This window comes from Melanotaenia boesemani, chromosome 17 (assembly GCF_017639745.1).
Source record: "Melanotaenia boesemani isolate fMelBoe1 chromosome 17, fMelBoe1.pri, whole genome shotgun sequence".
NCBI lineage: Eukaryota > Metazoa > Chordata > Actinopteri > Atheriniformes > Melanotaeniidae > Melanotaenia > Melanotaenia boesemani.
The window spans coordinates 17,880,377-17,904,814 of NC_055698.1; the positions used below are offsets into that span (position 1 = coordinate 17,880,377).

Genomic DNA, 24,438 nt, shown 5'->3' on the forward strand with positions numbered 1-24,438 from the left:
TAGGGCCTCTATAGCATAGATGGACTTTTGACTTACCTTGACATTATGCACATGCATCCATCTGCAGCTGACATGCATGTTATGTCCGTCTTTGTTCTTGAGTCTTGGGAGGAGCGCTTCAGCCTTTTTAATTAAACGTCTGTTGTGTTTGTCAAAACTATATTGGTGTTTGTGTTCCCCTAAGCCCCGGCTTTCATTTTGGTTTACGACCTCACTTTGAACCGCGACCCCACCCCCTCCTGCTCTCCCACAATGAAGTTTTCAGACGCTGTGGGACGGGAGTGTGTCAGAGTCCCACTCCTGTAGTTTGCCACTTTTAATGAGCTTTTCATGAATTTATTTCTTTTTAAACCTTGAGTCAACATTGTTCACATTTTGGTTTTGAATTGCCAAGAAAAGAAAAGGAGTTAATAGAAAATTATTATAATAAATCTGAACAAATGTTTTTCTCAAGCAAGTTTCCTAAAAGATACAGCTGGTTTGCAACTTGTAATATTTGTTAATATGAGTTTTATACACAGCTGTTTTCAACTTGGAACTGCTGTCATCAATTCACAAACTTTCTGTCGTGACTATTCTGAATTACAGAAACTCAGTGGCTAACTCAAAATTGACTTCATCCTCCAGCTACATGAGCCCAGCTCTGGAAATTGTGAAATAGCTGTGATGAATATAGCTGGTCCTTCTGGGACAAACAAACAACTTCCTAAGCCACTACAACCACCACAGCCACTCCTCAGCAGCCAGAATCTTCAAAGAGACAAAACAAGTTTGAAATACTTCGTTCTTTCCCTTGGTTTATGGCCTGAAAATGGAATGAAGATCCAGTGACGTGTTTGTCTTAGAGTTTCCAACTCTGTGTGGATTTCTGTTCCTTCTTTATGCCTCTGATTGTACGTTGCTATATGATTAATGGGCAGAGCTTAAAAAAAGGCTCTACCTTTCAACCATTTCTATTCAATCCAGGGTCTCTGTTCCCATGTAATTGCATTTGTAAAAGAAAAAAAATGGTTTAATTTTGTATCAGTTCATCTTTACATCTAATTTTGACAGAGCCAGATTAGCTGTTTCTGCCCATCTTTGTGCTAAAATTAGCTAAAAATCACTTGGCTGTTGCTTCATATTTAATGGATAGTCATAAAAATAGTTATTTAATAACACTCGGCACACATTTGTCCTACTTTTGACCAATTCATGACCAATTTGCAGCTGTCACTATGCTTGTTTCTGTTAACAAAACCTAAGATTTTGTTTTACTTTTTCTAAGACTGACTTATTTTTTCACACATACTGTATGTGTCCTTGAATATTACTATACTTAAAACAGATTTTCTCTACATTAGTTTCTTTTAATGCGTTAAACATGACACAGAAGTGATAAATAACAGTGAAGTTAAGGACATAGATAGCACTGAGATTAGCCATAAAAGAGAGGAAAAATTCCCAGGCTTAGTTTGGGCTAAGACATGAGCAATGTAAGAGAAGACAGTGAAGATTTGGGGTTAGACAGAGTGGGGAGTGTGGATGCTGGGTATGCGTTAGTGGGTTTTTGAGGGAGGAGTTGCTGGTTTTGTGCAGAGACTGCTCACTGTGAGACTGCTCGATGCAGTTCCTCCTTAATTACAGCTCTGCTGGTGAACAAGGCCAGGCATGCTTTGTGTGCATATGTGTGCAACAGAGGAAAACTCACACTAATTCACACATGTGATAGTTACAAATACAAGTGCAAGCTTGAGCAAAGATTCCTTTGAGGAAATCCCAGTTTACCTAGTTTTATCATAGTGTACAAATTGGCTTGAAAAGTGCATTCGTGTAGGGGTCGCTCCTGCAATCGTCAAATAAAATTCTCACCTTCTCCACTCTTTTCAGTCATCTGTCTCGAGTTTTGGTTTGTTTTGTTGGTTCAGCCTGGTGGAAAGTTTAAGATAATAAGTAGATTTTTATTCTCTTTCACATTTGAGCTTTCAATAGATGACATTTCTTAGGGGTTTTATCAAAATCCTTTATAATCTTTTAAGGAATTATCATGCATCCTCTTTCTTTGACTTAAGACATGCAGCTTTCCTGCATCTTAACTTCAACTATCACAACATGATCTTTGGATTGCCTTTGTAAAGAGTTATTTTGAGACTCCATAATTACAAAGGAGGGACTGACTGCTTCTCAATAGCTCCGCTGCAGCAAACACATTCACCACCGGCATACTTGGCTTCAAAGCCACCCAGCTCACTACAAGTAAGCCGTGTCTTGGCTTCAACAACAGGTTCACCCTTAACAGCTGGTAACATAGTGATATTTAACAAGAATGTCTAAAATGTCTATGATTTTACACTGGCTTAACACTGAAACAATTTCAATATGTTGTGTATGCCGCTTTGATGCACATAGCAGGCACGTATTCTGTAATTACCAAACATTTGTTGCAAACATACACTCAAATTGCATCTTATAAAGTTCATGATCCTTGAGGGGAAAAAAACCATCTAGGACTAAAATTCACTCAACATAAAAAGCTTGTACAAACATATTAGCTGTAGCTGCAATATATGAACTCTACAGGTACAGCTTTGTTTGTCTCTCTGAGTGAGGATCCATGTTTGTTTGTAGAATGTCATTCACAGCGGTGTCCTTTAGTTTAAGGACAACTAGTGTCTTATTCTAAATAGATTGGTGTTAAAACAACATGATTTTATTCATTTGCAGTTATTTTTCTCTTGAAATGGTTCAAACCGATCTACTGAGAGGGAGTTGACCATTTCTTTAGAGTTGTTTACTTTTCCTGTAATCCCTTGTGTCCAAACCACTCTGAAGAAATAAGAACCCATTTTGTTGTTTGTTTTTAAAAGGGAAAAGGGAGGCTGTATGCATGTGTGTGAATGATTTGCAGTTCAAACTGCCTTAGCCCTTTTTTTTCGTGCAAAGTATGTGTGTCTGTGTGCAGCATCTGCAAATTATAGGCCTAGTTACAGCCAGCTAAAAATTCAGTGAGTTGCCTGATGTAGGTCATGTCACTGCAACAATAAGGCAAGCTGTCATGCCACCCCCCACCAACACCACTCTGGCAGTTGTTGAGCCGTAACATGCACTGGAGGAATTTAATTGGCTAAAACGGAGTCCAAAGTTTGTCATGATTGGTCATTAGAAATCACCAGAGCTGCCACTGACCCTGACGGTATTCATTGCAAACTTCATTTAACATTAAAATGAATCACAAGCAACGTCTAAACCCTTTATCTTTAACATGTTTGAGTCTCCACACATATCATTTAGTCATGGGCTTTATGATCAACTGATTGGTTGAAAACTACAGCTGAGATTAAGATTTGCTCAAAATAGCAGTTAATTTTTCAATTTTGGATGCTAAAACATAGAGTGAAGGAGGTTTGCTTCCTTTTTAGTCATAGTTGCATAAAGGTCTGTCTTACTGTTGATGCATCCACCATTAGGTCAATGATTATCTGTACATTCAGCATCAAAATGTCAAACATTAATATACACTTTCTTAAAAAGCTTTAACCTCAAGCCCTGCTCTTCAATAAAGTCTTCTGTCTCATAAACTGCTGAAGTGACTCACAGATGCCTGGCCGGAGGAGATGGACGCCCCGTGAGAAGACACTGCTCCCTCTGCCACCCGCACCTCCCCTCCCTTCTCTAAACATGTGGGCCACGAGTTGGTGGTTGATTCAGGCCAACTCAGCAGTTCAGGATGGGAGAGGAAGGAAAAGAACGGAGGAGGGGAGGAATGAGCCCTGACTCTTGTCCTGATATGAATTGTGTCCTAGAGACTCTCCCTGAAACAATGGATACTGACAGCTCATGTGGAAATACTCCCACAGACTTGACATAGTGTGTGTGTGCGTGTATGTGTGTGTGTGTGTGTGTGTGTGAGGGAGAGAGAGAGAGAGATCAATGGAGTCGGTGGAGCAACAAGGAGCAGAAAGAACCAAGGATATGTGTCACCACATTCAGGAAGTGTTGTGTTATGCTTTGTGTTTATATAATAGTGTTTCAGTGTTTCAGGTGTAGGGGAAGATGGGTGAGAGGCATGTCCAAGCTTGTAAATGATTTTACCCAATCATACAGCCCCTCACCTGAAGGTTTGGAAGGGGATTTTCTCGTACCTTTGTTCATGACTGACTGGAGCTCAGTGAGGTTGCACAAGTTAATGATTGGTGCACATAGCAGTACAAACCTTTCTAGAGGATCAACAACAAAGGTGGATGTGAAATACACGAGAATCAAAGTATTTCTGATTTATGCTAAAGGAAAACACATTTTTCTGCTGAGGTCATTGGTAGACAAAATGGATGTGATCGTGTATTTGTGTGCTTGAGTTAGGATGAAAATTATCTCATTCTCCCTCTGAGACAGTATTTTCTTTGGCCACTTATTAATCAGCTTGTAACGTGATGGGTTATTTTTTTTTCTGATGTGAATAAGAAACGTAACAGAGGATCACTTTTCCTGTGGGATGAAGTAAGACCCTCTCAGCAAGATGTCTTCAGACTCGCCCTTTCTCAGACTCTTTGTGTTTTCCCTGAAATCTGTAGTTTATCACAAACTAAACTGAATTTAGCGCACAGACCGTGTGATGACTTGCCAGTTTTCTGCTGTTTACAGCAGATATTTTGTCAGTGTCTTTTATGTCTTCTTGTGTGTATCTGTGTATTGTATGTGTGTGTACGTGCACTTCCTTGGCTATCTCATTTCCTTACCTGTCTGCCCAACTTTTGCATCCTCCAGCATTTCATGGTCTGTCTGTATTACATAGGGGTGTGTGTGTGTGTGTGTGTGTGTGTGTGTGTGTGTGTGTGTGTGTGTGTGTGTGTAAGAAAAAGAGAGACAGGCAGAAGACACCATAATCCTCCTAGTCTGCTTGTTGTCTCTTAACTTGCAGCTGATAAGATTAGAAAGTGATTTTAGCTCTGGTTAGTGTCAAAAGGTTAGGAAGGATGTAGCTGAAGGTTGCAAACAGCAGTAGAAGATCAGACCTAGCTATAGATTTTAGGTTTAAGTTGGTTTCCATTGCCTGTTTTCGATTCTTATTGAAGATGGGAAACAAATCCACTAATGCACAAAAGGGTTAATATGTTAAATCAGGGTCATTTTTGCCTGTGTCAGATAAAACTTGAAATGGTTTTTGCAAATCAAGGCTGACATGGCGAAGATAACAGAGAAAAACATGACTGACCAGCTGTTTCCGGTCTGAGCTGGAAAACAATAAACTGGTGTTACTGACAGACATCTTCCCAGATACAATGTCCCAGGTATTTCCAGAGATTAAAAAAAAATTCCTGAAGAACTCTGTCCATTTCTGGTAGATATCAATGCTACTTTTCTTTCCCTCCTCGGGGTTTCCAGTGAGGACAACTACTTCATTTACTTAATTATAACCACTCGCAAAATGTTTACCGACATCTTCTGGTGACACTGTGCAGCCTAGTTGATTTGCTTCAAAACAGTCTACAGACATATGTATGATTTGGCTTTGCAAAATATTGCTTGACTAGTGAATTTACTGTCTATAATCACACTCATTGCCTGTTCTACTAAGAAAGTAGAATTCAGCAGCAAAAGTAAAGTATTTTGTCTCAGTGATATTTTCCTAAACCTAACACAGAAATGGTTCCGCCTAAACTTAACCATGTAATTGTGAAGTCTTAAGAAAAGAAATAAGGAAATAAATTATTTTTTGAGTCCCATGGTTGAAAGCTCTGTGTTTAACGATGTCATCCTCATCCCTCTTCCTCCTTATGGGGCTTAATAAAGAATTTCCAAAGACATTTATTGCATTTTCTCATAGGAGTCATGTTCTGGGGTTTGAACAAAGGATTAATCTGGCTTCTTAGTTTAGAGGGCTTACAGTTTGTCTTAAAACCAAAGTGAATATGAATTAAATCACACAGGGTATCAGTTTTGATGTTGTACGTAATGATACTTACTAGAGGAAATTTTTGTTAATCCTACAAACAAACATGTTCTACTAATATAAATGTAACCTAAATGGCTTGTTCTCTATTTTGGCTGTAGGATGTTATACATTTGGATTCATGAGATTACAAGTGGCCCAGTAGTTTCTATAATTTTATGTAAATTTTTAGGACAGTAATATTTTATTGCTATTTATTAACTGATTACATCTCATGTTGTGTTGAGATGTTCCCAGATACAAGCAAAAGAGACAAAGTTGCGTTTCTGCAAGTCTCAAGTATTTAAGTTAAAGTAAGATGGGTTTGTTTTTATTTATTTACTTTTTTTTACAGTAAAAAAATAGTTTTAGCTCACTCACCCTCCACAGCAACCACTGCATTCTTTTTACTTGAGGATTTATTGTTTTTGAACTCTCTCCATTTGCACATTTTTGTCACTTCATTGAAGTTGTTTTTGGCTACTGAAATACCTTCAAAACAGCTACAACCTTACTTAGGTTCATTCATTTTTTTAATTATAAGCAGCTGCAAATGAACCATGCTACTTTCAGCCTTTGTGAAGGATATGCACACAGGTCTCATAAACACTTATAAACATGAACAGTAAGCCATGTGAAGAAAATCCAGTTGGAAGCAAATCTTTTCAGCCTGTGACTCATTAAACATCATTTGATGGTCAAAGAGGCTCAAGGCTGATAAGCCTATTTTAGGGTGAGTGAACGTGGGCACTGCATATAGAGTTTTCTACTGAAACTGTTTTATTAGTCATAGCATTTCCTTTGCAAGTCTGTCTTAAATATTCTGGAATACTGACACTGAAGCCCAGTGAATATCTCCTGTAGTTCACAGGGCATTTAGTCATTCTGTTTTTTGGTGTTATGCTTAAGTCTTTGTGTCTGAAGCACACACACACCCACTTAGTGGCTCACGTGGACTCTGTCACAAACATAAGGCCAGACAGGTGGCAAGGTCTCATGTCCAAGTCCGCTGCTGTGACTCGTACCACCCTCACTCTGCTTAAAGCCATTTCCCCTCATTCCTTCTTTGCCTAAATACATGTAAAACATACTACTTGTTATTCACCTTAAGACTTCTAAGTGTTCCAGTGCAGTTTGTTTAGCTAAATTTTAGATAAAAGAAAATCTGTCTGCTGCTTAAGTGTCACCAGTGCAGTTAGCTAAGAGTCCAAGATCTGCATTTGCTTCATATTCAAAAGCAACATGTATTTATTTAACATAAATAGGAAGCAGTGAAAGCAGCCCAGGTACCTGTGGGCCAGATGGCAGTGAATACTTTGAGAGGCTTAAATCAGCAGCATGTGTTTTGGGGCTTGGAAGCATGCATATGATAAACAAAAATTCAGCTGCATTAAAAGCAGAAGCAGAGAACGATGGAGCAAAGGAAAGTTAGACAAACCACAGCAGCACTTTTATGAGTGGGAATTTGATGAGGTGTAGATTGTTCCCTTTCAGAGGAATGCAAGACCTGTCTACTTCACTGCTCTCCTCTTCCACCCTCTTTGATGTCTTACCCTCCTCTCCCTTTTGCCAAATGTCTTCCCCACCCGCTCCTACACACAGATTAATCTCCTTGTGAACATGAACATACTCCCTTTTTCTTTAAATGCCCTACTCCTCCTCCCTTTAACCTCAGCTTTCCCTGAGATCTTACACAACATCTACACGTTGGTGGTTTCTGAGGTTGAGGATGTGAGTGGGCTTGCTGTTGGCGGTGGTGGTAGTGGGTGATACCTGCAGCGAATCCTGAACCTGCAACTTGGTCCGCCCCACCACACCACACAGGCCGAGCCAGAGTGGAGCAGACAAGGCAGCTCCATTTAACTTGTCCCAGATGTTCTGCTCGGCCTATGTGTGTCGCAGCAACTTCTAGTTAAGTGAGGGAATGCTTAATGCTACTCAGCTTATACTGTAAACACACGCAAAGGTTTCAGAGCTTTGTCTAGTTTTCTCAGGAGATCAAACAATATTTTTTTTCTTGTTCAAATCTCACCTGACCTTGTAAATCCTATGGTCTTTTTTCTTTTCTTTTTTTAATCTAACTGGAGCATGCAACCAATACAGGTTCAGGCTAAACGGTGATTCCAAGTCTGCATGACAGTTAAAGCTTTAAGCTCTTTTGCAATCATTTGTGTGGAATGAGCAGGATAAAGGGGCTCACAGAAAAGTAAATGCAGCTATACATGTGCAAAGACACATTAGTGAAATAACTCCATTACTTGAAGGGATATTTGATTTTTTTTTAAGTAGTGTAATCTCAGGTACTTATGACTTAAATTTGTATCAGACAGTTGTTTATTTTATCTGCATTTTCTCAAGCAAAGAACACCTGTGTTGCTCAGAAATCACTGCATGCACGGTAGCTCTCCAACGTATCCTAACATCGATCACCAGAGTCTTTGCTTCAGTAATTCTCAGTAGGGAGTCATCCAACAAGCAATGCACAACTCATGCAAATGATGCAGAGAAACACAAATGTTATTTGCTTGAAAGTAAATATCTGTGTAATGTAAAAGTGACAGTGTAAAATGAGCTATATATAGTGTTTGCTTGATCACTATACTCATTTTTTGTAGGTTTGCTCGTCTCATGCACTCCTTCTGAATAGCTTTTAGCTGAGCTCATCAGACAGAATTACCTTTTGATCTCCAAACTGAGGCTGTTTTCACTGCCAGTATGTCATAAACTCCTTATAAATTCTTCACAACTCCATTTAAAATAAAACTTGAATATCCTCGTTCACAAAAGATGTAAAATACTCTGGAATGGGCAAAAGCTATGAAGTCACATTATGTGGAGGTAAAACTAATTTAACTTTACAGGCAGAGTGTAGATTGAGTCACTATGAAGCAAGGCACCTCTTTAAAGTGTTTTTATTAGTGTTAGAATTGGAAATGTAGTATTACAGCACTAACATTTAGCCTTTGAATGTGTCAATGTGAACAAATAATTAATGCAACTTATATAAACAACATGTGGACTATAAAACCAGTCTGACTAGTAAGAGCTGCCAGTAGTTGTTAAATATCTTTCCCAGAAATATTGTGAAGTTAAACTATAAAATGGTTCAGAAACTGAAATACTAGAGTAAAATTATAGCTCCATAGTTTATGCAGTCAGTTACTTCCCACTGCTGCATGTATGTTTGTTATTCACCACATAAAGCAACACATATAAACCAAATCAGAAAAAAGTCCAAGTTACTACTGAAGCCTTTCAGTGCAGTCGTCTGTTATAACCTTGTACGTTTATTGAGCTCCTCCAAATTTCCACCCAGGCTCTGCCCCAGCCTCCCCTGCAAGAATGTGAAATATGTTTGCATGTTAAAAAAAAAAAAAAAAGAAAAGTTCTTTATTCTGTCTGGATTCTTTTTCCCATGTTAGTATTAGTTGAATATCTTGGTAACAGCCTGAACCTAAACACACAGATAGACTTCTCAGCCACCTCCAAGATTTCTGGTTGTTTTTCTGCATCTTGCATTTTATATTTAATACTTGAAAAAATTAAAAATGAGCAGTCAGCTAGGTATTTCAGTTTAAATACATTGGAAATACTTGTAGAAATGAAATACAATTCACCTGATTTGGCTGTATTTTCATGTTATGTCTGAAACCACCGGAGAGTGATGAAAACCAGCGACTCCTGACCCCACGCTACGAGGAGAGTACAAAATGTTTTGCATTTCACAGAATGTCTTTTCTAATCTAAGCAGTACAAAAAAAATGATGTGGTATGCTTACGGTACGCTTGCTGAACATCATTGTCCTGCACTGCTTGGTTTTGTCCTGCGAGGCTCTGCTCTGTCATGTGATGTTTCATCCCTTGATTCTTTCTGCCATAGTACCGGTGGGTTTGAGAGTGGGGAACTTCCAGTTGTGTGTGGTTGTGGGTATGTGTGTGGGAGGAGGTGGGGGGGATAAAGCCCACTGCCACAGCATCTAATGACCTAATGCAAAAGGCAGCAGGGTCGAGCACTATTCACTATTCTCTCTATGTTCCTCATCTCCCCCTCAACTGTTATTGTGGTCTCTCCTGTCACTAAGCACTTTGTCATGCTTGAATGAAGACCATAATGGGGGCTGGAGCGGGTTGTCGGGGCGCAGGAATGTCAAATGCATAGATGGACTGTAGCTGGATGTGCTTCGGACTGAGCTTTAGGCTAAAGGTTAGAGGCTCCCTCTGTTTACTGGTGTGAACTGTGTAACTTCAGTATATCCAGAGTTCTTTTCATGATTTTGGCAGAATTTTCTCAAACCATAATATAATGATTGCAATATTTTGTGGAATTTGCAGAGTTGGATAAGAAGGTTGCAAGCCAGCTGATGTCTCCACAGCTGTCAAATGAAAAGTTGACATGCCAACAAAGCTAAATCTGCCGACTAGTAATGGGGAAATGTTCTCATGAAACTCTCTGCAAGATGGCATAATTTCTAAGTCTCTATTCCAAATACATGCCATTCTTGTTCATTATGGGCATCAGAATTAAATCATAAAAACATTCAGACTTTGTTGTGTAGGGTTGAAAGTGTGCAATGGGAGTGTGTTTGCAAAAAGAGAAGTTGGATAAATATATTTTTTTCAGTAATAATTCTTAACAAATGACCAACTGTGAAGTAGTGTTTTCCTTGCCCTGGTGTCAGTACAGTAGTGTGTAAGGCAGTTTGAAAGGGGCTGTGTGTTTTACAGAGTTTCTCAACTGGGCTGCAAGTGCCTGGGTTGAATCGTTGGGTAAAAAATATTATTATCAGGGGTCACACCTCTGAGGGGCCACTGCTAAAGCTTTAGGCAGTGTGCTGATACTGTTACCTTAACCATCAACGGAGTACAAGAAGGCTTTCCATTAATATATTCTTAAAAGAGATGAGGAAGGATGCTGTGCAGTACATTCTCATCTTACCTTTCACTAAACTCCCATAGGTTATACAGAAATGGGGGGGGGGGGGTTCCTGCTCATAGTTTGGGTTTTCTCCTGTTTCATGCACTGTTTTTTGTCTTTGGGTACAACAAAGATATTTAACATGTTGTGCCAATTTTCACAAACCCTTGTGTGAAATATCACACATGACTCTGGCCTCAAACACCTCTTCAGACATCATTAGTCTGAACTTCTGAGTGGGAATTATGGTGCTGTGCAGGTTGTTACTGCTGTGTTGCACACCACATAAAGCCAGGAGCTCTGTAATGGGGAATCTTTTCATTTTACTTTTTAAAAAAGGGATACACACATTCAACAAATTACCTTGTAATTTGCACCATTCATTTTTGTCCACATTACTTAACATAAAGTCATTAAAAAGGATTTGAAACAGTGTCAGTTGTTGTTGATTCATTTTCACTTCTGGCAAGTTGGTGGTGAATGTAAGAAGACCTGCCAGGAACAAGTGTGCAAAGACGTCTTAATGGTTGACCATAAAGCTCTAAGATTCATGGCTTTTATTAGAGATTCTGGAAAACTCTGTAGAGGTTTAAAAAAAAAGTCTTGTTTTCACAGCTTTACTTAACTAGAGGTAGGCTTCACTGGAACAAAGACTATTTTTCCTCTTTCTCCTTTCCTTTGTAAGCTAAAACAGCATGAGGTATTTAATAGCAACTGAGAAGTGGACTGAGAAAAGTTTAACTAGCTTCTTGTTGGTCTGTTTTTTTCTGGTGCAACAAAACTTCAGGATTCAGGTAGTTTTTATTTTAAAAACTGGAAAAAGTTAACAGCATGCCAGTGATGGATCTTTTCACCCAAACAGTATTACGACAGGCGTGAAGCCCACGCCTGGCTTGAGAAGTTATGCAGATCTTCAAGCTGCCCGGAGATATCTCTGACTACATTAACCACCACATTCCTTCAGTGTCAGAGCTTGCAGACAAACAGGCATCTGCAAATTGTTGAAGTCATCCAGAAGTAGTCTTTTCACCTCCGACCCTCGTCCCCTGATCTCACCAGGGTTGGTAAAGGTGGTAATTTCATGTGTCATTTAAAGTTTGCATTACCCTGAATGAAATGCATTTCAGTGAATACCATCACAAAGATTTTAAGTTTCCACTGTTTGTTTCTGATATTATTCACCACATAGTCTCAGAGCTTTCATGTTTTCATTGGTACAAAACAGTATGAAAATAAGGATCAAGAGTTAATCTACATAAGAAATTCTTTTAAATAGGCTTTGTCTCAGAGGTTTAGTTGAGTCTGCAGAATGCCTCACAGTGACCTGCTAGTCTTTGATCAACAGGTTCACATTAGTTTACCATCATGCTTCAGTGTAGCAGGGATTAGATTTGTCAGATGTCGTTAAAATAACCATTGTGTGATCAGCTGGAACATGCTAATTTGTGTCTCCTACACTTTGCAGAACACTGAAGCTGTGACACCTGATGGTTTATCCTTATTTAGCCCATTTTAAAGTGATCATTGACCTTTTGTGAGATTGGATAGAAAGTAATATTTTCTTCAGGTCATTTTCATATATTATCACAGATTGCAGTACATGTAGTTAAAACAATGTGGAGTGTGCTTGGTGTTCCTCTGATTGCATTATCTGAACAGAATGAAAATGTGCCGTGGAGTGGTAAAAATAACAAAACCTTCAGACAAACTGGATTTTTAAGCCACAAGCTGCTTGTCTGCATCTCTCTCACAGCCTCACTTGTTCTGGATGACAGCTTACAGTAGTTTTCATCATCTGTTCATCTGCTTATTATTTTCTTGATTAATTAAATAAAGTTTTCATGGGAATCGTTCAGCAGAAAAATTCAGAGCCCAAAGTGATTTCTTCAGATGGCTTGTTTTCCCCAAGACTCATGGATGTGTAATTTACAGTCTGCTGAAGACAAAGTACACTTATCAGCAGCTCCCAGCTGGTCATCAGGTATTTTGTCTAGTTTGGGAGTCTTCTGTTTAGACAACCTCAACTGCACATTTTTTTATTTCTCAGAGACATTTGCATCAAATGGTCACATTTCAGAAGGTGGAAAAAATGTATCTAAATACATTTTTCTGTCATTCAGCTTTTCTATTCATTTAATTGTTTAGCTGATTTTTACTTTGAGGCTCTGAATGGTCTCTGCTAACCATTTTGCTAACGGTTCCTTTAACACCTCATGTTCCGGCACGCAGATCAGATGAACTGTTGGGAAAATGAATGCAACTCACACATGCAAGGATTTCCTGTATTTTACAAGTGAGTCATGAGTGGCAATTTGCAGTGTACCTGCAACACCTGTGGCTGTCTTCATTCAGGTATTGTGAAAGAGTCCTAACTTTCTTGGCTTGCATGTTTCCATAAACTACGTGGCATTACCTCATGTTTTCTAATTATCTAGGGAATTGCATAATCTGATCATGTGCAAAGTTGTTATGTGTGATTGCATCAGTTGGATTACACCAGGTTTATACTCTCAACCTTTTCAATTTAATGCAGGTTGTTGGAGTTACTTTGTTTGTGTATTATGGATTGTGACAGGTCCAATGAGCCCCGTCCCAAACTCCTGCTCAGCTTAACTTAACACTTTCTTCTTTAATCATTGGCATCAGATCAGACACACCACAAGCTTTTTATCTGTAGCCTTCTTAAACCGAATCATACTAACATGTGCTGCTGATGGCTTTCGGCAGAACAGCTGTGAGACATTACACATTAAAAAGCAGTTATATTTGCACACACTGGATTTCTGACTGAAAGATCATTTGTCCCTCTTCATACTCGGATGATGTGGTGTGCTGTGTGGTGTGGCTTTGGTTTTCATACTGAGGTGAGGGTGTGGAAGGAGGGCGTTGCACCAAAAGCCTGTAATGAGACTCTGCTATAACCCTTCCCCAATATGGTTCTCATCAGAAAAGACTTGCACTTGTGGCAGAAATTCCAGCCCTGTAGCAAATGCCTTGTCTGGATTCAATCAAATCAACTTCTGCCACAGCATGCATAGAAAACTAAGAATAGCATGCTCTTCAGGTTTGATAATGTTAAGGGGGGGGGGTTAGAAACGGTCAGTACAATTGTATCAGGCACTGAAGCATTGTTGGAGTTTTTGAGGACTTGACAACTTTGTTTAATGCTATGCCACAAGAATTCAGTCTACTTTTTCAGTAGTAGAGTTCACCACTCCTATTTTTGACATGTTTATGATTATCCCTGTTTGCCAATCCCCCATGTGTACTGTGGTCCATGTCGCTTTCCACAGGCTTCCTCTCGTCTCCTGGACATGCACCGCAAATGCTCACAAAATTCCCTAAAACCCTCAATTCCCATTTTCTTTTCTTTCCTAGTAAAACATGCATTGCTTAGTCGACAGTCTGCTCAACGAAGAGGAGCTGCTGGAGGAGGACAATGTGATGCGTCAGCACTGCATAGGGAGATGTATTGCGTACTTCCACGCTTGAGTTAGACTGGGAAACTACTTTCCAACTGGTTATAGTCAGAGGCTCTAAATTTATTCCAGTGAAGATGGGGTAAAAGTTAGAGTGGGCCCCAACACAGATGACAGTTTTATTTAAGAAAAAAAAATAATGGTGCCCTTAACAAAAGGGCAATCATGACTCATGGAATTGCAGGAGCTGATGCTCCCATTGGGGGACCTTCACTTCCTGTCATATCAGGCTTACTGTGTCCAGATTTCCTGTCTGCCTGAGAGAGGAAGATAAGACAGATATCAAGTTATGTATTCACCATGAAGCACAGCTTTATCCCTAGCTCACACTGTCTTTATGTCAAAACTGGTTGAATGCATTTAGATAGTTTTCTCTGAGTTTAATTTTCAAGTTAGTGTTTAATAATGTTCAGCAGTAGCTGTAATTTCGAGGATGTTTCTTGCTTATTAAGGGGGTTGATCTTGTTCACCATGAAGGCTTCCTTTGTTCCAATGATTGCTCTTAATTTCTGTAAAGATCATGCTGTTACTGAGATTGCCACACTGAACTCCACTTTGAGCTCATTCTTTTTACATTGTAGCGTGCTCTACTCCTCATGTGAAGGGTGGTACATGTATGTGCTTGAGTATGTGAGGCAAAAAAATGCAAAGTGGGAATCGCTGCAGCTGCTGCCTGGTAGTGGAGGGGTGGGTCACCTCTGTCAGCAGAGGAATGCTCTGCACACTCAGCAGATTTTACAAACATGCACACAACACACTCACGGCTTCTCAGTTGTCTCTTTTTCGTATACAGCATGGATTTGTCCTCCTTAACTTGTTAGCATTATTGTTGACTAAGTTGTGAAATGAACTCAGGCTGTACTTGGTGCTTCTTTGATAATAAAACTGTTTTGTGAATCTGGGATAAAAATGGTTTAAATGATGTGCAGGTTTTTCTTTTGAGCCACATCTGTGTGCTGTTTTAACAAAGGTTGCTGAGTTTATAAGGCAGGTGGTTTTATTTAGAGATGTGGTTAATATTGGAAAAATCATGCACAGATGTCTGAGTTCTAGTTTACAAATACTCCTCTTTAAACGGTTTTCTATCTTTAATTAGCTTTAACATGGAAAATTATACATGGACAAGTAATGCACCTGCACGACCTGAGCATTAAACATATTATTTTTCTCTGTCTCCCATTTTTTTTGCAGAAGAGGTCGACTACACCACCTTTGGTACCAACACAATAACTCGTAAGAAAAAGGCAGTTGTGACGCTGCGCAACAACGAGATTAGCCGCAAGCGTCCTCACATCCGCATCGGCATGCCACAGGACTTCAGGCCTGTTTCCTCCATCATCGATGTGGACATCCTACCTGAATCTCACCGCCGTGTCCGACTGTATCGTCACGGTTCAGACAAGCCCCTGGGCTTTTACATTCGAGATGGAACCAGTGTCCGCGTGACGCCACACGGCCTGGAAAAAGTCCCGGGTATCTTCATATCTCGGTTGGTGCCTGGAGGGCTGGCGGAGAGCACGGGGCTGCTTGCGGTCAATGATGAGGTGTTGGAGGTTAATGGCATTGAAGTGACGGGAAAGTCATTAGATCAGGTAACAGATATGATGATCGCTAACAGCCACAACCTGATTGTGACGGTCAAGCCGGTGAACCAGCGCAACAATGTGGTACGCAGCAGCAGAATCTCTGGCAGCTCAGGCCAGTCCTCTGATAGCAGCGGTTCAACAGGTTTCCCAAGTTTGTCGATGGCCTCAGCACGAGAGACATCCGCTGGAGCACATGGTTACCAAGACGACCTGGAGAGTGATGAGGATGCAGATATTGTCATTGAGAGCAGCCTCAAGCGGCCTTCTCAGCGGTCCAATGCCTCTCTGGCGTCTAACGTGTCTCGCACTCACCAGCCAACTCCGACAACAACGTCAGCCTTGGTGGCTCCTCCAAGCCCCCCTACACGTCCATCATCAGTGGTCTCCACCACTTCCTTTCACTCTCAGACAAGTCTCAACGGAGGGTCCCATCACCACCACCAACACAGCAGCCTGAGCTACCAGCTTCACAGAGACCTGAATCTGAAGCACAACCAGCAACAACAGTCCCAGCACACTCACCTCCACCCGCAGCCTCTGCACCACAGCAGCAACCCAGCTCTCCGCCACAGCAACGGCAGCCTGCACAAAATTCTCAGCTCTCTGAAAACAGACCCACGACACAGTCTCGCACTTCCCAAGGGAGGGGTGGAGGAGGATGGCACCGTCATTACCCTATAATACGTAGAGACATAAACATCCAAGCTGCTCAGAGACTAAACTGGAACATCAGGCCAGATGAAAATGAGCACGTGTGGGTTTTGTAAGATACTAATTGTGTAACTTCTGTTGGTTTTTACAAGATGATTGATAATAGGAAGTTTCCAAAAAGGACACTGCATGTATATTTCTTGGATTTTTAAAAGTCCTTTGTTTTACAGGAGATTTGTACTTAATAAGCGTCAGAATATTTTCTTTTCTTTTTTGTTAAGGCAAGTCCACTGTAGCCTAGAGTTCTGAATGTGCCTATAGCCTGGTATTGTTTCTTAGTGACCACTTATTAAAAATCATTGTTTTTATTAATGGGACCAACTTGGGGTTGTTCATGGATTTTTCTTTTTTAAAAGAGTAAATCTATATTTCTTATATTCTGATAAATGCTGTCTAGAGTTTGTTTTTAATAGGTCTTTATGCATTGTTGATTGTGATCAAATCTTTGTATATGTTTCAATAAATTATTATGTCTCACATTTATGCAAACTAGAAATGTGATGTTTCGGTTCAACATTTATTAGAGTGCTCCATTTCAAGTCGGAATCTCCTCTTTGAGGCCACAGCTGACAAACGCAGGAATTGGCAAAGAGAGAGACACCATGGCGGTATTTTTAAACCTGGAATTTTAACTAGCATGGAGTAACAACTGTGACTTGGCTTTTTCTGGAAGTTTTGGGAATCTCTGATACTAAAGTAAAATATTATCAGCTATGTAAAATGACGAGCAGTGTGTTATAGTTGAGTGCAGTAAAGCTGAAGGCAGTAAATTGGTTGAGGCGGGTGTTAAAACATTAAGGTCAAGTTTCACTAAATAATTTGCTTCAGACATCACAAAGTGAAGATAAAAACTGTTCGAAGGTTGAATTCCTGGATTCAGTCACAGCAAGTCTCGTCTTCTGGCTGTTGGCTGCAGCCAACCTTTAACAGGAATGCAGCGTTATCCTGTGTTGAGGTCCTGCAGCAGCAGTGGCAAATTTCTTTCACCTCCCTGTTAATGAATGTTTGTCTTTCTTGTTTACTCAGGATGCCAAACTGCTTAAACAACTAATAGATCCCTGACAGAGGTGATAGGAACCACCAGTATATATGTTGTAGGGTAAGCAGGAGACCTGAAATCCTGACTTACAAATCTGTCATTGTATAAGTAGAGAAATGGCACACTTAGAAATTAGTTCAGCACTAATGTTTGAAAAGATCAGAAAATATGTTCTCAACACCAGATGGATGCTCAGAAGATAATTTTGCAATTCAAGTGTAATCTGATGGGAAAAAATGCAAATACTCTAAAGAGTAAATGGACAATTGTGCGTAACAAAGTAGGGAAAATGACATATTCTGCAAAAAAACTAATGTGGCCACCACTGAATGCTACTTATGAGATTGTTGCTTTGAGTTTTGAGTGGGATTCAGTGTTAAATATCTTCAAATAAACATCTATAACACTTAAATCTTAATAATTAGTTGACGATTAAAAGTGTGATAAACTTTTTAAACAGACCTTACTCCTGTCAGACAGCTGCCATGTGGTAATTGTGGTCGCCATCTGCTGGTAAGGATTGCAATTACATGATACAGACTCGGTAAATTACTGAAAAAAAATTTTTGTTGTGAGTCCCCACTTTTATCTCATGATGGAACATTTTTTTTCATCCAGACAAGAGTAATCTGTGGAAGAATGAAGCATGAATGATTTAATATGTGGAAAAAGATAAGTGAATCATACGCTAGAACCTCGGCTGCAACCTAAAACCTAGTTAAATCTCTATGGGAGAGTGATGATGGTTCATTTTCTAAGAAAACAGCTTTCAGTCACTCCATAAAGGCTTGTGGAGTCAATACCAAAGGAAACTTAAGTCATTCTAATATTATGGCAGTTCAGCTAAGAAACTTTATAGATACTGAAAACTTCTTTAATTCCAAAGGGATATTCATTTATAGCCATGCCTGTTAAGTAAAAGAAAATAAATATAAAGGTAGAAAAAAGTACAACAAATATGCTCACAGGGGTCAAGAAACAGTATCAATATATATGTAAAACAGCATACAAATTGTGTTTGTGTAAAACCCACTTATCACACCATAAGACAGCTCTAATGAAAATAAAATATTTCTGAAAGGCATTCAAAACCTTGCTAACTGAAGGAATAAAGAAGGAATATGCAAGTCTGTTCTTTAAGAAGGAGCATAAAATCACTGACCAACGGACATAAGGAAGAATTCCCTCACCTTCTGAACTCTGTTCTTCAAGAGCAGGCTCAACTCTTCCTGCTGAGCTCCAATAGTCTAGGAGAAGGTCTAACAATATCACGTAGTTTATTTTTCTCTTTATCAGACTCTTTACGTTCACATGTCTTCTATCAATTTAAGGGCCTGCAAAACATGGTAATAGTAATTGGAAGAGCATCTATCACCCAGCCAGACTATATGGGGCATGAGCCACCACTAAAATCTAACTGGTCCCCCAGGTGTATTCCAAGAATAAAGACTCAAATTCTAACCAAAATTTAGTCTAAACGGACCTTTATCTGAGAAAATCTCAGATTTCCAAGTGTAAGTGAATGCAACACGTAATGATCTACTTACTATATATTCTAATCTAGATCATTACCATGTTCTTGATCATATTGCAGCATTTATCCAGCATCGCTCACCAACTGGCTATGTGGGGATTATTGTTTGTCTATCCTAAGTATTTATACTCTATGAAAAGAATATAAAAGTCATAAAACCACCAGATCTGGTGACTGAAGTTGAACGGCCAACAATGGTAATGGGAAAGCAACTAAAACTACGAGTTTCTCTCGTTATTAGTGACGTGCAGAAGTATAAGTGATTGAAGCCATAGTGGGGGATGACCCTTAGCAAACAATGATTCATAAAGAAATATTTATCTTATTGGCTATTTGCTTTTGTGTGCATATAAATGTATATTTCTGAAAGGGGGAGACGTTTATATTCCCACTTGTGACCGTTCACATTTTTGACTCTTACAAGATCCCGTCCACGGTGCAGCTCACGTGACACAGTCAGTTGACAAGGCAAAACACGGCAGTAGAACAGAAAAACAGACGAAATGGATCATCACCGGGTTGACAGGGTGGGTCTTCTGTCTCCTCTTGAGGAGTCCAGTGCGGAGATAAGCAGAGACAGCGGTATCGTCTCTCAGAGTGCGAGCAGTTTGTCCATGGTGAGCGACATCCTTAGCAGCGGGACCGTGTCGCAGAGCCCCAGCTTCGGAGCAGCAGCCGCTAATGTTATACCTCGAAGCCCGAGTCTCAACGAAGCAACACAGCAGGGTACAGTCGACCAGCAGGACGACGAAGTCCTGAGACAAACTGCCCTCGACTACTCCTCGTATATTAGGGCAACAGCTGGAGAAGAGGTTTGTTTATCAATTAAAAGTGTAAAGTTAAACTAGCTAAGTTAGCCTTAGCTTTTTGTTAATGATTTGCTTGCAATAGTGTCCCATCACAGTTTGCTGTGGATTTCAGCTCTTTTCTGTAAGTAGTTTAGATAATATGGGTAAACAGTTGTGCAATTTACAGTGTTATCTGACTTGTTTTGAGAGGTGATGTCCTTCACATAAACTGTGTTTTTTGTATGATCTTTATGCTATATGACTAACCGGGTCACTGTCACTCCTAAGTGGGCATTAAGTGGTTAGGCATGACACGAGGCAATTTATAGTAAAGCAGGTCTCATAGAAAGACAAAGGCTTCTGTGTTTTAAGCTTGTGGTTACATCTCTGACATAATACTTAGCTACTGAATTTGAGTTGAAGCTGATGTGCAGTCGGTGAAAATCAGACAGAGGCTGTCACATTTGAGTTAGGCTTATCAATGGATATACTTTTGTACTGTTGACATGACTGTCACACTTGATACTTTTGTCATGATTTCTCTTTTAGATCTTGTGCTTGGAGAAAAGCTTGGAAGAAATGCTGACAAGAGTGGATGAGTTTGTTGGGATGCTGGATATGGTAAGTTGGTCGAGTTTATGAAACAACAGAGGTATGTGTGCGTACTTGATAACTTCACCTATATTCATTTTTTTGTTTGTTTTTGTTTTTTGTGTTTTTGTTTGTTTGTTTGTTTGTTTTTTTCGTCTTCAGATCCGGAATGATACCACTCAGATAGTGAATGAGAATCTACCTCAAATCCAACAGAAGTCTGATGAAATGAGACAAATATACAGAAAAATTGATAAATTAGAGGTAAGTGATCATTTTTAACTTTGAAGGGACAAAGTGGATCATACTTATTTTGTATATTTCGTTATATGAAAAATAATAATTTTGCATATAACATTTTTTTTGTTTGTTTTTTGTTGTTTATTTTCCACCAAAGTAAATTTAGTCTTAATCAGATTGCACCACGATCAATTTTAGTGAGTTTCTTGGGTACGGATGCTCTGGCAGCTCAAAATAAGTTTCAAAGCATCTTTGCATCACTTGCTTCCTGATGTACAATAACAATAATAAATTTTATTTATTCAAAATAACTTGCAGGTGAGGACTTTAGGACACTTTGGTATGGGAGAGCAAGGGTTGAACCTTCAAACCGGTAAATGAAAGCTCTTCAATTTCAACTACAGCCTCAGTTCAATTCAACAGAAGCAATGTGCCTGATGTGGTTGTGAAGCCTGCTTCAAACAATGGTGACTAAAAACAGAAGTCACTTCACTTACTTCATTTCATTAAAGTCCCATGAAGGGCTATTTGATTTGCAGCAGACATTCACACAATGTGTGCAAAATCGACACAAAACATTTTAAAACATTTCGTTAAAAAAAAAAAAAAGGAGGGCGGGGGGAGCAAACAACATCTTAAAAACACAGGGAATGAGCAGCATAATACATAAGGTGCATAAACATTACATATAAAGTGATTCAATAAATATATAATATGTTAATAATCTTCTAGCCACAGTTTATCGCCTCCTTTCTGCAGCATTTAGGATTTAAATAGAAGAGGATACAAAGGAAAACTTGTATGTATTTTATTGTGACTAAGAAGACATTTAGGCAGGGGCCAGAAGGAAAAAGCCAGCACTCATTTGTTCAGAGGATGAATGGCATCCATATGGATGGACTCTGCTTTCTTAGCATTTGCCAGTTATCAATGTCCTCCAAGACACTAAAATCCAACCCAGAGATTTCTGAAGCTGCATGTAATGTCATCCATAGAAAGTTTTTGTCATTAAGGGGTCCATGCCAGCAGCCCAAGTCCGGTCCTCGAGATCTTTTACCCTGCAACTTTAGATGCAACCTTCGCTAAGATGCCTAAATCAACTGGCTGAATTCTGTCATTCAGCTCTGCAGAGGCCTGGTAAAGAGCCATTCATTTGGTTCAGGTGTGTTAGAGAAGGGTTGCGTCTAAAAGTTGCAGAATAGTAGATTTCGAGGACTGGACTTGAGCACCCCTGACTCAGACCGATATCACCACCACTGAGCAGACTGACAATTACAAAGTCATCTGCATACTTTATGATGAATCTGTCAGTATGATTCCTAGAGCAGTCATAGGCTGGACAGCATTCCATTGACTCACTTGTTGGGACTAGTTTGTGAGGGATGTTAAAAACCCAACCCACAAGAGAGGGGTCCAAACCCCTGTTCATCCATTTGTCAACTAGAACATGAGGCTGGATGATGCTGATGAGAAATCCGGAAGAAGAAGCTGGATGTGACGTTAGTTTTGTGAGTACTTAAGGAATAATGAATAGTGATCAGTGAAATCTCTGCAGATTACGTGTATGATTATTAAACCAACTGAGTCAGCACAAATTGAGAAAGCTTTGAAAATGGGAAAACAGCACACAGCTACAGCGAAATACTGGGGATTACATTAGTAGCATTTTGTACAAGCTCATATAATTGTAGTCTATAACACTTATTTCTTTCTCAGAAGTGTAATATATAAACAAAGCAGTATGTCATGTCAACATGCTATCCAAGTGAAGCTATTACAATAACTGAGGTCTGTATTAATGCGTGTGAGCCTGTGTCAATAGCTATGTGTTTCTTCCCTCTGCTAGATAAAAATGTTCCTAAGTGGCCTCATTTAACTTCTCTCATTCGTTTTTTGTTTAATGGTAACTTCCTGATGGAAAAAGGAAAAAAGAAAAATGCAAAGCATCTTGATTCATCATCTTGTAACCCTTCTGTGCCTACAGGCCTTTGTAAAGATGGTGGGAGCCAATGTTAGCGCAATGGAGGAGCAGGTCACACAAGCAGAGGGAGAACTAGGAACACTACCGAGTACTTTCAAGAAGATTCTTCGCACAATGAGTGTTCCAGGCTTCTTAAATGTAAGAGCTGATTCATGCAAATGTGAATTCATAGTTTGCATTATTTTTAAAATAATCAGTGACTTAGTGTTTTGTTTTTCAGGATTAAACAGATTTTTTTCCTACCTCAATAAGTGCTATTAAAAAATTGGTTTATGTGTCTGTTCACTCACAGAAACAGGCCAGCCCACGAAGACCAGCACCACATCAGCGTCAAGAGATCCCCAGCGTTTTCCGGACAGATGATTATTTCACGTCACAGCCAGAACAGTGACACAGTGGAACATTTCAAACAAACTTGGTTCTAACCTCAGAGGCCTGATGAGCAAACTACAGACAACTTTTACTGCCATCTCTTGGAAGAGGATCTTTCAGTGCAGTGGCCTCAATGAAGCAATAGCAGCCTTTCTGAACAACTGACTGGAAGTCAAGTGCGTGACGACATTCTGCATTTTTGAGTGTCGTTTTTTTGGCAGCAATGAGCACTGGACAGTAGCAACATGATTTTTAAAAGTGCCTAAATAGGTCTTAAGTGTTTCAGTTTGTTTTGTAAAAGAAAACAATGCCAGATGTTTGAACTGTGACATGTAAGGACAAAAATCATCCTGCTTGCCAATAGGATATGTAAAGATGGTACATAGAGTTGCTGTAAAGATCATTAGATGTAATACAAGAAAATTAGCTAAGCTTTTTTTATTATTATTTTTTTTATAAATTACATTTCTGTCACTGGTATTTGTAAGGACCTGCACGCTGTTATGACTTGATCTGCAGTTCTGTACGTATCCCCACTCTCCCCAAGCAATATTGACCTTACCTGGTTAAGTAGTAAATGTCTTCCTTTTTTTTTTTCACTTTATCTCGAGCCTTATCTTGATGGCTGTGGATGACAGTTGTCTCACTGACAAAGAGCTACATCTTAAATGGCACCTTTTTTCAGAAAAGCACAGGTATACTAATGACTAAAAGTTTTGCGCCAAGGACAAACTTTTGATTTGCTTTTTAAACAATTATTAGAGGAACATTTGATTTCATTTCTCAAGATGATGTGATGAAGCCCTTATTCTTCCAACAAAGCAGCAAAGGTCACTGGTATGATTGATTATTTGCCAAAGTAGTTAGTAAAAATGTCTCATTTGCATATTATTTTGGTTTACATTTTTTTTAAATCATTAAAATTTATTTAAGGCAAGGTCTTTGTTTCATGGCAGCTTATATGTATGCATTTATTTTTACACCACTTATTTGAGATCAGGAGGAAGAGCATCTGCTAATCTTATCAATTATAAGTTTCACAATTCAGATTTAATTTGCTGGTATAAACAATGGCTAGTCACAATTATATTTTGAATTTTCTAAAAATTTAAGGTTTCAAAATATAACGACGATTTTACAGTACAAATAGATGTCTTTAAGAAACTACTAAGTTATTGAATAGTTAAAACTTATTTTAACATAGTTAAACTTATTTTAACACGTCCTATCTAAAATCTAGATGGGTAAGTATCATAAATGTTAGCTTTTTGAGGAAGACGCAAAAGATAGGTCA

General features: G+C 39.2%; 2 protein-coding genes across 2 annotated transcripts in view; both read left to right on the forward strand.

The window, feature by feature from the left end:
• pard6gb (par-6 family cell polarity regulator gamma b) overlaps nucleotides 1-17,082 on the forward strand; it is a 31,959-nt gene extending 14,877 nt beyond the window's left edge. The window contains exon 3 of the mRNA XM_041967031.1: nucleotides 15,494-17,082. Coding sequence (XP_041822965.1) covers nucleotides 15,494-16,569 — 1,076 coding nt within the window. The 3' untranslated portion in view covers nucleotides 16,570-17,082. The remainder of the gene's footprint in view (nucleotides 1-15,493) is intronic.
• Nucleotides 17,083-19,591: 2,509 nt separating this feature from the next.
• bloc1s4 (biogenesis of lysosomal organelles complex-1, subunit 4, cappuccino) lies at nucleotides 19,592-24,397 on the forward strand. The gene is made up of 5 exons (XM_042011399.1): nucleotides 19,592-19,984; nucleotides 20,510-20,581; nucleotides 20,714-20,815; nucleotides 22,776-22,910; nucleotides 23,065-24,397. Exons 1-5 carry the CDS (start codon nucleotides 19,676-19,678, stop codon nucleotides 23,161-23,163), a joined length of 717 nt encoding a protein of 238 aa, XP_041867333.1. The 5' UTR covers nucleotides 19,592-19,675; the 3' UTR covers nucleotides 23,164-24,397.
• Nucleotides 24,398-24,438: the final 41 nt, after the last annotated feature.